Source organism: Pelodiscus sinensis, chromosome 18, assembly GCF_052426305.1.
Source record: "Pelodiscus sinensis isolate ZL-2025 chromosome 18, ASM5242630v1, whole genome shotgun sequence".
NCBI classification, from domain to species: Eukaryota; Metazoa; Chordata; order Testudines; family Trionychidae; genus Pelodiscus; species Pelodiscus sinensis.
In genome coordinates this window covers 5,332,308-5,344,786 of record NC_143069.1, presented here as the reverse complement: position 1 = coordinate 5,344,786, position 12,479 = coordinate 5,332,308, and the positions used below count along the sequence as shown (strand labels likewise).

The window sequence follows — 12,479 nt, the reverse complement described above, 5'->3', positions numbered from 1 at the left end:
CTGAGTGTTCTCTAAAACCAGAGCCAAGGGCTCGACTTCCTGCTGCAGGGCTTCATGCTGGTCCCTAATCAGGAGCAAGAGCTGGGTGGTGGGAGCCAGGGCCATCCTTACAGGGTGTGGGGGCCACGACAACCCACCCCAGACCCCACTGCTCCTACCTCCCCCAAAGCCACATGAATGGGGGTCTGGGGCCAGCCGCAAGGGTCGCTCTTGGGAGCAACACAACCCTTCACCCAGACAAAAGCTTCCCCAGCTGATCTGAGGGGCCGGGGCGAGGCCGAGAGCCCATCCTGGACACTTCAGCTTTTCAGGCCCTGGTGCCGTATTCCGGGGACCGGGCCGTGACTTTTTTCTGATTTTATGGCGCTGTGTTTCTCCCCCAGGGGCCTGGAGCTCTTTTCAGGTCCTGAGTTTAGCCCTATTCTTTGAGCCCTCCCACCTGAGTTAGGTGGGGCTATGCTGAAAGGCTATGTCTACATGGCTTCTTGCCTGAGAAATATGCAAATGAGGCTAAGATTTGCATACCTAATGAGCCATCATTTTTGCAGAAGAGGCTCTTGCGCCAGAAGGAGCTGTCTGCACTGCCCCTTCTTGCGCAAGAAACCCCTTTTACGCAATGCCGTTCTTCCCGAAAATAATCGGCATAGGGGCATTGCGCAAGAGGGGTTCCACGCTTAGCCTCATTTGCATATTTCTCACGCAAGAAGGCGCAAGTGTAGACACAGCCACGGTGTCATTCCCTGCTCCGACAAACCCATGGGAGCTCTGACCCAGCCAGTGCACTGAAACGGGCATGTCATGGTGGAAGTGGGGCCTGGTAGCCCCCCGAGTACATGCCCGGGCTTCTGGCCAAGACACCACGCAGGTGGCTGTTCCATGTGTGCGAGCTGGATCAAAGCTGGCGGATACGGCTGCCTGCGCGGGAATTACGGCGCGTTCCCCTCACTTCCGAAAGCCCGTACCTGCATTGCGTTAGGGGCTGCTCATCAGCCTAGGATCAGTATCCCAGAGGCAGGCCCCTGTTGTGAAGACACGAGCTCCAGCTGGCTCAATTTCACAGATGCACACGCGGGCGTGATTAAAAAAATGGAACCTTTTTATTCACAAACATACAGCGATGAAATGACCCCAGCGCGGCAGGGAACAGCCTGTGTGGTCCTGGTGATGTCAGCTCTCAAACAGCCCCTTCATTCAGTCCAGCGGTGGCCACAGTGGGGGGCGGTGCACACGTAATACAGCCTCATGGCATCCTAGAGAACAGAGAATGTGAGCGTGACCCTCCGGCTGCCGGCTAGCGGAGGGCGCAGGGATCCCTGGACTCCGAGGCCAGCCAGCTGGACCCTCTGTGATCTAGTGACCTCCGGCTGGACCCTCTGTGATCTAGTGACCTCCGGCTGGACCCTCTGTGATCTAGTGACCTCGGGCTGGCCCAGGCAAGGGGACTGCGTTAACTCCTCCCACACCAGGAATCATAGCCACATGGCCCAGCAGGATTCAAACATCGACGGCGCTGCCGCTGCCATGGCCCTTGTGCTGTTCAAGGGATGCCCTGTTCCCAGCCTGAGCAGCTCTTGCTTCACCTTCAGCCACAGACACGTTAGCCCAGCAACACTCAGGGCGGCAGGAATGAAATTCGCGATCAACGGACTCAAAAGAGCCCCCAGCGTGTGAATTCATTGTTCTGTTTCCGACTGTGCTGCAGAGTCCTAGTGGGACAGCAGGCCGGGACTGTACTTAACGTATTAGTCCCACAGTTACTGTATCAGCTACAATTGGTTAATAATAGTAAAAGCATCTTGACTGGTTAATTAAAGCACAGCGATTAACACGAACTGCAGCGAGACACATTAAGCACCATTTGCGGCCTGCCCACCTGGCTCTGAGTCTGACGGTGATGCCTGGCTCTGCCTTGCTGGAGGGCCCGTTATTTGTCCCCACGGACGGAGCTCACATCACCCTTCACCGTCTCCTCCTTAGGCTAAACAGACCGAGCGCCCAGTGACACTCAGCAGCTGCAGCCTAGCGATCGGGCAGGTTCTCTGACCCTTCCTGTGGCATCTCTCTCGCCCCCTCCAGTTCATCACCAACCTTCTCGAATTGCGGGCGCCTGCAGGCCCAACACCGCGCTCTCCACTCCGACTCCAGCGTCCCATTTATGCACCCCAAAGGCAGCATTAGCCCTCCTGGCCACAGCATCTGTCCCACTGGGAGCGCCTGTTCAGCTCATTCCCCCTGGGCCCGCAAAGCTATTTGTCACCATTTCCCAGGATAGCCCCCCCTGCTCTGCCTGTTCTTCGGGCCCAGCTGGATACGTGTAATTGTATTCAAGTGCGTGAGGATTACAGGGGTCCCCTGGGGACCTTCCTAGCTCACCAAGGCGCAGCTAAGGCCTCTCTCTCACCAGTGTCCCTAATCACTGCAAAGCGCAGGTACCAACGCCAGGCCCAGGGCTGGGTGTCTACATGCATATTCCCCGCTGAGGTCGGCAGCTTGGGGCTCTGCACCAGGAGAGAAACCGGTTTGTCCCAGCAAGAGCCGTTATGTAGCTGTCTGCCTGGGCGGTGATGACTGTGTGGCTCATGCTGAGCCCCCGTTTATAGTCTGGGAACATGCTACTCGAGCAGGCGCCAGGCAGGGCAACACTTGCAATACAGGGTCAGCCTGTGGGCGAGGGCGGCCAATGAACGGTCACTAAAGACGAACTCCACCGCGGAGGGACGCAGGCTTGTTCGCCGAAGAGCCGCCAACCTGGCTGTGACACACGGGGAGGGTTCCCGGTGAGCGTTCTTGGTGAAGCTGTGGCTGTAGGATGTCTCATGGGTCCTTTTCTCTATCCCTTGATGCTGCTCTGCGTAAATAAACTTGCTCTTGCGTTCGAGAGGCAGATCTAGCGCTGTGGGGTCACTGACACGCTGCACTGTACTGGGGGGAGGAGCTGGGAATTCCACCAGCACCAGTGGGTTGGATAGCGCAGGCTGCAGTGTCTGTTAACCTGCAGACCCACAGTAGGGTCTGCGTCGGCCTGGGAGCGTGGGGGGAAGCTGGGCCCCAGCAGGCACAGACTAAGGCTTCCTCATGCGAAGGGCAGCTGGTGACAAGGTGCCCACAACCAGACTAACCCATCCCTCCCTGGGACGCAGCCTAGCCCATCCAGCTCCAACGCCCAGCCGCCGGCTCCTGTTGGTGCTTTGAAACCCTGCCCCGGGGGCCCACGACAGGGAAGTGCATGGAAATCAGACCCTCAGTGTGGACTACGTCACTGCGCCGGGAAGCAGACCCCTCACCTCAGCCCTTGCGCTGTGAGACTGGAAGAACACCGCTTCTTTGTGTCCGCACCTGCAAAGGAGAGAAGCCAGCGTCGCATCAGACAGGACGTCAGCTCGCAGGGCTGGAGTGACAACGTGGGGATTTTCCCTTCTTTTGTATGAGCCGACGTGAGTCTGTGCTGCAGGTATACGGAGTGTGCCTCAGTTTCCCTGGGTGCTGCACCGCTGTCTAGGTTTTGCAGGGGCTGCCGCAGCTGCCTGGACGTGAGCTATAGCCAGCCCTTTGTAACCTGAGCCCCAGGGGGAGGCTGTGACTAGAAGGGGGATGTTACCAGATGATTCTGGATTCAGATGAGAAAAAGACGGAGAGAAAGGTCAGGGGAGGTGCAACAAGAGCATCGGGGCCAGGCAGCGGGAAGTGGGTCAGTCTTGGCTGGCTGTGGGCTCGGGGGAAGGCCAGAGTCATGGCTCTGGGCTGCCTGCCTCCCCCCCCCCCCAAGATGGGCTTTACTGAAGGTTCCCGTGTTCTGTGCTAACAAGCTCTGTTCTATGCTGCGCCCCTGTCGACTAACCCGCCTCCCCTTCTGCACACTGGCTGAGCCGCTGCTGATGCAGGGCCCTCTGGCTTCCCCAGCCACCCTGCCGGAGTGGACTCGGAGGCTGACTGCTCCGAGGCCAGCCCTGAGGAGCTCCGAGCTGGGGAAGCCACTTGCCCTGGTGACAGCGTGCTCAGGGAGCAGGCACTGCCCGGAGCCCTGCCTGGCTGCAGACCAAGCCGTTCATAGAATCATAGAGCTGGAAGAGACCTCAGGAGGTCATCAAGTCCAGCCCCCTGCCCAAGGCAGGACCAACCCCAACTCAATCAACCTGGCTGGGGCTTTGTCAAGCCGAGACTTAAACACCTCTAGGGAAAGAGATTCCACCCCCTCCCTAGGGAACCCAGCCCAGGGCTTCCCCACCCTCCTAGGGAAAGAGTTTTCTAATATCCAACCTCAACCTTCCCCATTGTAACTTGAATCATTGCTCCTTGTTCTGCATCTGTCACTACTGAGAACAGCCTCTCTCCAGCCTCTTTGGAATCTCCCTTCAGGAAGTTGAAGGCTGCTATCAAATCCCCCCTCACTCTTCTCTTCCACAGACTAAACAGACCCAGATCCCTCAGTCTCTCCTCATAGGTCATGTGCTCCAGCCCCCTAATCATTTTGGTTGCCCCCCGCTGGACCCTCTCCAATGTGTCCACGTCCTTTCTATAGTGAGGGGCCCAGAACTGGACACAATATTCCGGATGTGGCCTCACCAAAGCTGAATAAAGAGGAATAATCAATTCTCTTGGAGCTGCTGGCAATGCTCCTCCTAATGCCCCCTAATATGACATTTGCCTTCTTAGCTACAATGGCGCCCTGTTGACTCATCTCCAGTTTTCCATCCACTAATTCCCAGGTCCTTTTTTCTGAGCCTTGTGCCCATAGTGCAGGACAGCCGGCACCGGGGTGCTGCTTGGGAAGAGCCAGCCAAGCCTCTGAGTCTTGTGGCTGAACACGCGATGTTTTCACTAACTGGGATTATTGCAGCTGTGCCTAAAGCCCAGGTGAGATCGGGCCCGCGGTGCCAGGTGCTGTTCAGACTGAGCGGCAGACAGGTCCTGCCCCAAGCTACTTAGCCTGCAAGTGGGCTAACCCGGCACTAATGTAATTGAATTCAAGGGCGTGAGGGTCACAGGGGTCACCCAAGAGAGCCACCAAGGCACAGCTAAAGGCCCCTCTCTCACCCGCATCCACAATCGCTGCAAAGCGCAGGTACCAACGCCAGGCCTGGGTGTCTACATGCACATTCCCTGCGGAGGTCGGCAGCCTGGGGCTCCGCACCAGGAGAGAAACCGGTTTGTCTCAGCAAGCGCTGTTATCTAGCTGCCTGCCTGGGCGGTGAGGACTCATGAAAGACCCCCATTTACAGCCTGGGAAAACACTAATCCAGTGATCGCAGCGTCTCCCGGGGAGACCCCGGGCAGGGAAACACTTGCACATGGGGTCAGCCTGTGGGCGAGTGCGGCCAATGGACTGTCACTAAAGAAACTCCACAGCAGAGGGACGCACCGGGCTGGCCTGAACTAGGCTTCCAGGGCTCAGGCTGCAGGGCAGATATGCAGGCCCCGGCAGGGGATTTAGGAAAACTGGAAGGGGCAGGATCCAGAGGAGAATGGCTGGAGGGAGTCCAGGCAACAGGCTGTGTCTACACTGAACAGCGGCAGCACTTTGAACCGGAAGTGTGGCCACGGTGCGAGAGCGGGGCGAGAGCGCTGTGTGTAAACCACCTCTGCTAAGGGAGCAGCTAAGAGGGGAGGAAGGGAGGGTGTGTGTGTGCGCGTGTGCGTGTGTGCGTGCGCGCATTCAAATAATCCCCCCTGCTATTAAAATGGGGCAGGGAGGTTGAGGCTCTTACTGACATTTGGACACTAGGGATGTAAAATCCCATTTAATTGATTAACTAGTTAAACATTGTTTAACCAGTTAACCAATTAAAGGGGGGATCGGGGAGAGACTGCTGCAGCCCAGTGGGGCTGGAGTGGTCCCCCCCCTCCCGCCCACGGACAAAAGCTGCTCTGGTTGGAGCAGCCCCTACCTGTAGCGCGTCACCCGGGTCGGGCCTGCCATGGACAGGGGCTACTCCAGATGGGTAGAGCAGCCCCTGCCTATAGTGGGCTCTGTGGGGCTGGAGCAGCCCTCTGCCTGGGACAGGTGGGGACTGCTCTAGGCCTCACCATTTAACCCTTCACATCCCTCCTGGAGCCACAAGCTACTAGTTCCTAGGGCCCTTCAATGATCACAGGAAGGGAGGCTCTGTAGCTAACGTTTCATCTGAGAAAGCGCACCCCTAGCTGTACGGAGTGGCCATCCCTCCCTGCTGATCTGCACACTGGAGCCTGCTGTGGCTGGGCTCCTCCTTGGAGGTTGGCCTTGGAGAACGGGCAGGACAGAAGCTAGAGGCTTCCCGATCAGTGACTGTGCTAGTTTACCTTCAGACTCTTGGAAATCTGCGCGTCAGAACGAACCAACTAATGTCACAGAGGGGAAGCTTCCCAAGCACTTAATGGCTAGAAACGTCTGCAGGCTCTGAAGGGTTAACACTCACTTCTGACACGGGTGATCCTCTGTCCGGGGCAAAGTTGGGTCCTGGGAAACGTCGGCGATGATTTGTGTCAACTCGCTGCAATGAAAACAGACCTGTTCTAAGAATCAGACTGAGGCGCTGTCGTAAGGGCAGCCAGGTGCATGATAATCATCCTGCTCCACCCATGGGTCCTGGGTCAAGACCACACCTTCCGGCTGCACTACAGCAAGCGTACAGGAAAGACATGCAGGCCTGACTTAAAGGCTCTAAGTGATGCAAATCCACCTGGGCCTTAGGCTAGTTGTCCCAATGGTTAATTACCTTCCTTACAAAATATGCATTTTATTTCTAGTCTGATTTTGTCTAGCTTCAGTCGCCAGTCATTGGGTGCTGTTATAAGAGCTCTCTGTCCCCTTTAAGGGCAATTGCACCTATATCCCCCTCCACAGCGTGGCACCAACTCGCAGGTTCCTGGACATTGCTTTTCTTGGTATCTCCCCCTCCTGTGCAGGGTATTTCCAAGCCCAGCACATCCCCACCGTCCCCCTACCTTCCGCAGACAGCCAGGCCTGCTTGCTTCCTGCAGAAACTGAGAACGGTGCAAGTGCCAGGTGTTTAAGTGACCCACACAGCACTTCCTAAGGAAGCCTTGTGTAGTCACAAGGTGAAAGCACTACAGAGAAAACATAACAACTACACAAGAACCAACACAGTAACAAGCAGACCAGCAACCTCCTATCCGTATGTGCCATGGATTCTGGCCTGGGACTGCTTCAAAGCTGCAAAAGGGATCTCTTTTGCAGTAACAACTCAGAACTAACGACTAACAACCTCAGCTCAGAAGTAACACCCAGTGCTCTCTAAGCTACGTCCTTCCAGCCCCTCCCTAACAACAAGAGCTCCCCATGGACCAGGAAGATCCCCCCCCCCCATTTAAAACAAGGCTATTTACCCCCAAATCCTTTGTCTGTTGACCCATGCAGAATCCAGGCTGAACTAGTGTATGCGCACCTCTGCGGGGGCTGGCTTCAAAGCCCTGCTAACCGCAGGAATGACATTAGCATCCCCACAGCTACTGCCAGTCTCCACGTGACAGACAACTGCATTTTTAACACAACACACCTCACAGGTCTTAAACATAATTCACTAGTGTTTATCGGCATTCCAGAAGGTTTGTCCAGGATACTGCTACCTCCCTCACACTGCATCAGAAATCTCTTCCCTACGTAGGGACTCTCAGAACAGACTACCTCTTAACCATCTCTTGGACAGGCTAGAACGGCTGCTTGAGTCTCTCCCAAGAAAGCTGGTTTTCCACCCCTGGGATCTGGCCTGTAGCTTGTTTTCTGAACTGACCTTTCCCCCTTTGATAAATAACGAGGCACAGCTTTGATCCCTTTCACTCGGGGATCTCCGAGTGCTTCTCCACAGATCCGCTGACAGATGGGGCTGCCCCCATTTAATACAGGGAGAAAACCTGAATTAAGAGGTGAAGGGACCAGCCTAACATTACACAGCATGGCGACTCTAGAGAGAATCCAAGAGTCCTGACACTCCTTCCCCGGCTCTAACTGTCAGACCGCACTCGCACCCAGAGCCACGAATAGCTCCCAGCCTCATTTCTAACAACTACCCCACGCTCACTCCCAAAGCCAAGACTGAAGGTGAGAACACCCTTTATCATTTAGCCCATTAATTTTCAGTCCCATGCTTCCTTGGTTTACCAGGAGTAATCATAACACAATTCTTACACCGTATTAATAAGGCAGATTAATAAACTCATTAGTCTGTCTTCCTTTTACATCTTTTCTTGTTAACATTTGTTATAAATTAGCACATTTTATAAACCTTTATTCACTGTCCCGGTTATGCCTACAACTGGGATAGGCCTACTAGCCCCGGTTACAGTGCCAGCCTCAGCTGTGATCACTATACCACACTCTCCCACGAGAGGTGTGTTTAGTCAAAGCTATTTGGTAATAGGTGGGGAGGAAGGGAGAGTCAGCAGCAGCTCAGAATTGCCCCAGACTTTGTTCAGCACCAGTTAATATAGGTTCTCTCATACTCACTCCACTTCATGCGTGATCTTATTGACATAGATGCAACTGTTGTCAGCTTCCTGCTGGTAATCACAGTTTCGACACTGGGGAGGGAAAGAGAGAGAGAAATAAAATGCACCCTAGGATGGGGATTTCCAAGTAGAAGTTGCTACCTTAGTACAATACGTTCAGTCTCGCTAATAAAACCTCCTCACACAAGAAATCCAGGGCTAGGTCTTCACAGCACTGTTAGCCCAGAGCACTATACTTGACCTAGCTCAGGGCAAGCAAGCCACAAGCTACCCACGTTCTGGGTCCTCACGGTGTCTGCAGTCACCAGTGTGTGTCTGGGACAGACCCCAGGGTTCATCACGCTGGGATGCTCTTGGATTCTTTCCTAGTCAATTGCATGAACTGCAGGAGAACCAGTGTGTCCTTCACAGGAGAATTATGGGAAGGGCACTGGAAGACTATCAGCAGGTTCCAACCCAAGTGAAAGCAGAGCCCAGCTCTAGCATCCCCTCTCCAGCCAGGCCAGTTAGCCTGGACTAAACACATTTCCAGACCTAGGTCAGAGGTTTTTCTGCATAGATGATAAGGGAAAGTTGGGGCTAAAGACTGGGGAAGAGCCCAGGAGAACAATGACAATATATCCGTGGTGACAGGAAATCTCTAGTTAAACTTCTATTTTAAATGTAACCCTGAAACTGCGGCAAAACAGAAAGCATGGCATTTTAGCTCACACCTATGTGGAGAAGGGAGTGTCCTAGTTTGATTCCTTATTCCTGCACAGACAGACGCTGGGACAGAAGAACAAAGAGCATAATGCCTCAATCTAGTGTTGCTGTTGACAGCATGAGGTTCACTACCTATCTGGCTACTCCTAACACACCCACTGCTGTGATAGCTGGATACCCATATCAGAGGGGAAAGCTATCCTCAGCCAGAAGGAAAAGGGGGCAGGGAATTGTAAAATGAAGAGGAAGAGCCAGTAAGAATCAGAAAAAACATCTCCCCAAATATATACCATTTCCTGATAGTTGTTTAATGAGCCCCAATTAACCCTTATATGCTCAGTCCTGGAAGGGAAGCATGGGATTCATTCCCATAGCATGCTCCAGCTGACAACAAACCCCATGAGTGCGTCTGACGTTAAACCCTGGGATCTTTTAAAGTGGTTCCCCCCACCGAGCAGCTAAGACAAGCCAAGATCAGCCTTTGCCTCAGTTTATTGAAAGGGAGAGGAGGCTAACAGCTGAGTCAGTCTGAAATTGGGTCAACTCTGCTACAGTCAATGAGCTCAGAGCAGGGCTGAATTTGGCCTTGGTCATTTGAAACTTACCGCATAGAGCAGGATTCTGTTTTCCTTGTCTTCCTTGGGGTACAGCATGTTGTTGCTATTACAGATACAAAGGACAGCAATAAGGAGAGAAGTCCCTGCAGATGATAGATTTCCCTAGTTTTTTATATTAGGCCCTGGGAGGCAAAAATCCCCTCCCTATTTTTACTGCAGCTACAATATGGGTTTGTTATTGTAGGGTGCCTTGTGGGTTGTAGGACAGTGCACCCTGGCTTGTTTCTATTGATTCTCTTACCAGGCTACACACACTCAGGTTTAAACAATGAGAAGTCCTGTGGCACCTTATAGACTAACAGATTTATTGGAGCATAAGCACAGACCCACTTCGTCAGTTGCAGGGGGTCTTTGTCCATGAAAGCTGATGCTCCAATAAATCTGTTAGTCTATAAGATGCCACAGGACTTCTCGTTGTTTATGCAGATTCATATTAACACGGCTACCCCTGCGATACCTGACACTCAGGTAGGTGATCACAGGGCCTGGCACACTAGGAGCAGGTCACCGCAGAGTCAAGGAACCAAGTTACCTCGGCGGGTCTCTTGCTCCCAGCCACAAGGGCAAAACCCTCCTTCGGCTCAGGGAGAAAGCAAGCCCGGAATGCTCCTGGACCAGGCCCTGCACCTGGCCCCTGCCACCTCCCCCGAGGTGCTGAGCTCCCGCCTGAGCGGGGAGCGACCAGAGGGGGCCCGGGCGCCTGCGGGAGATGGGGGGGCGGGCGGGGGGGGGCCCAGGAGGCGAGGACCCTGGAGGGGAGCTCATTGGGGGGGCTCAAAGGAGACGGGGGGACAAGGTCGGGGGGGGGGTCCGGGACCCGGGGGGGGGTTACAAGTAACCTGGAGGCGCAGCCGAGACCCTGCGAGGGAAAGGGGGGGGCTGGGCCCAGGGGAGGGCGGCGGGGGGGTGAGAAGAGACGTGGGGGGGGGGGGCTGGGCCCAGGGGAGGGCGGCGGGGGGGGGGGCGAGAAGAGACGTGGGGGGGGGCTGGGCCCAGGGGAGGGCGGCGGGGGGGGGCGAGAAGAGACGTGGGGGGGGGCTGGGCCCAGGGGAGGGGCGGGGGCGGGGGGGGGGGCGAGAAGAGACGTGGGGGGGGGGACCGGGCCCAGGGGAGGGCGGCGGGGGGGGGGCGAGAAGAGACGTGGGGGGGGGGGGCCGGGCCCAGGGGAGGGCGGCGGGGGGGGGGCTGGGCCCAGGGGAGGGCGGCGGGGGGGTCGCGGGGGCCGGGCTGGGGGGGGGGCGAGAAGAGACGTGGGGGGGGCTGTGGCAGGAGGCTGGGTCCGGGGGGGGGAACAGCCCCGCCCCCGCGCTCACCACTCCTGGCAGAAGCGGATCCCCACGAAGCCCGGCTCGTAGGTCCCATCCGCCTCCATGGCAACCGCGCCTCAGGCCGCGCACTGCGCATGCTCACCACCCGTTCCGGCTGGGCCTTGTCGCCTTTGCGCAGGCGCAGCACAGCCGCTCCGCTACGGGCCGCCGGCGGGGACAAGAGAGGCTCGAAGGCGGTTGTGGCCTGAGCTTGGGGCTTCCCCCAGCTGCATGGCGCCGTGCCTGTGCCGGCCAGTGATGTCATCAGCTGGTCAGGCTGCCTGGTGAGGTCATCGCCCAAGTGATGATGCCTGTGTGGCTCTGACATCAGCACTGGGATGCCACGTCGCAGTGTGAAGTCATCACTGCCGTGATGTTGTCACCGCTGTGATGTCACCACCCCAGTGTGATGTCATCACATCCACAATGTGATTGTCCCAGTGTGATGTCATCACCCGGTGATGCAATAGTGAGCTAGCTCATGATGAGGGAAGCAGGGATTGGCCACTGGGGATCGGAAAAGCCTCTCAAGAACGAATTCTTGAAAGTATTTGTTAGCAATGACCTGGAGGCCAATATGAAACCCCGCTGTGGCGGGGACCCAATGCTGGCAGAGGGGGATTAATGCTGAGAGGAGGGGAGGGACACAAAGCCACCCAGCTCCTCGGGAAGCTGGACCCATTCACAGAATGTAACCCGAGGGGACATGGGTGCTCAGCAGACAAATGGAATCTCAGTGAGGGGCCCAGCCCTTAGCTAACGACACAAAACAGCTCAGACAGGAGCCTGGTCCGAGGTCCCACACGGCCACCTCGCTCTGTGCTCTGTTGAGTGAGGCTTTCTCCACCCACGATTCCCTTTCCCTTCTGACTCGCGTGTCCTCGCTTTCTACGCACGGCTTTGCCGGGGCAGGAGCCAACGCGTCCAACCCCTGAGCTTTGCCAAGACTTCCGAAGAGGCCAAGCCAGGCTGAGCGGTGGAACTGGGCAGGCAGCTGGGAGGATGCCTCGCTGTCCAGGAGGAGGCTGAGTCACTCACCTGGCTCCAGGCAAGATTCTCAGACTAAAGGGCTTGCAGTGAGTTTCCAGCATCTATATTTAGGCACCTAAATAAGTAGCCTGGGACTCCAAGGTGAGTGGGGGCAGAGCCTCGTGGAAAGCTAATTTGCTCCCCTGTCTCCCAAAGGCTTGGGCTGGTAAATACATTCCAGACCCTAAGGGGCTTATTTGGGCCCCAGAGAAGTGCCTAACACAGATAAAGGCCGGGTGAGTAGGACTAGGGGTAGGTGGGTAGATGATGCATGTGGGTATGGGGGTAAATGGATGGTGTGTCAGTATAGGGGTGGATACATAGATCTCTGGGTGGGTGGGTACAGCAATAGAGAGATGATGGGGGGTATGATGGT

General features: G+C 55.9%; 1 protein-coding gene across 1 annotated transcript; it reads right to left on the bottom strand.

The window, feature by feature from the left end:
• Nucleotides 1–1,075: 1,075 nt before the first annotated feature.
• POLR2I (RNA polymerase II subunit I) lies at nt 1,076–11,233 on the bottom strand. Its single transcript, XM_075915244.2, has 6 exons — nt 11,081–11,233; nt 9,756–9,810; nt 8,444–8,517; nt 6,396–6,470; nt 3,285–3,336; nt 1,076–1,250 (listed from the first exon to the last, which is right to left on the bottom strand). Exons 1-6 carry the CDS (start codon nt 11,137–11,139, stop codon nt 1,188–1,190), a joined length of 378 nt encoding a protein of 125 aa, XP_075771359.1. The 5' UTR covers nt 11,140–11,233; the 3' UTR covers nt 1,076–1,187.
• Between the last annotated feature and the right edge of the window lie 1,246 nt (nt 11,234–12,479).

Coding starts and splice junctions, on each gene's coding strand:
- POLR2I (XM_075915244.2), bottom strand. CDS start 11,139: ATGGAGGCGGATGGGACCTACGAGCCGGGCTTCGTGGGGATCCGCTTC. Junction 8,518..9,755: donor ACAGAATCCTGCTCTATGCG/GTAAGTTTCAAA, acceptor TTCCCTCCCCAG/TGTCGAAACTGTGATTACCA. Junction 1,251..3,284: donor CTCACAGCGCAAGGGCTGAG/GTGAGGGGTCTG, acceptor TCTGTTCTCTAG/GATGCCATGAGGCTGTATTA.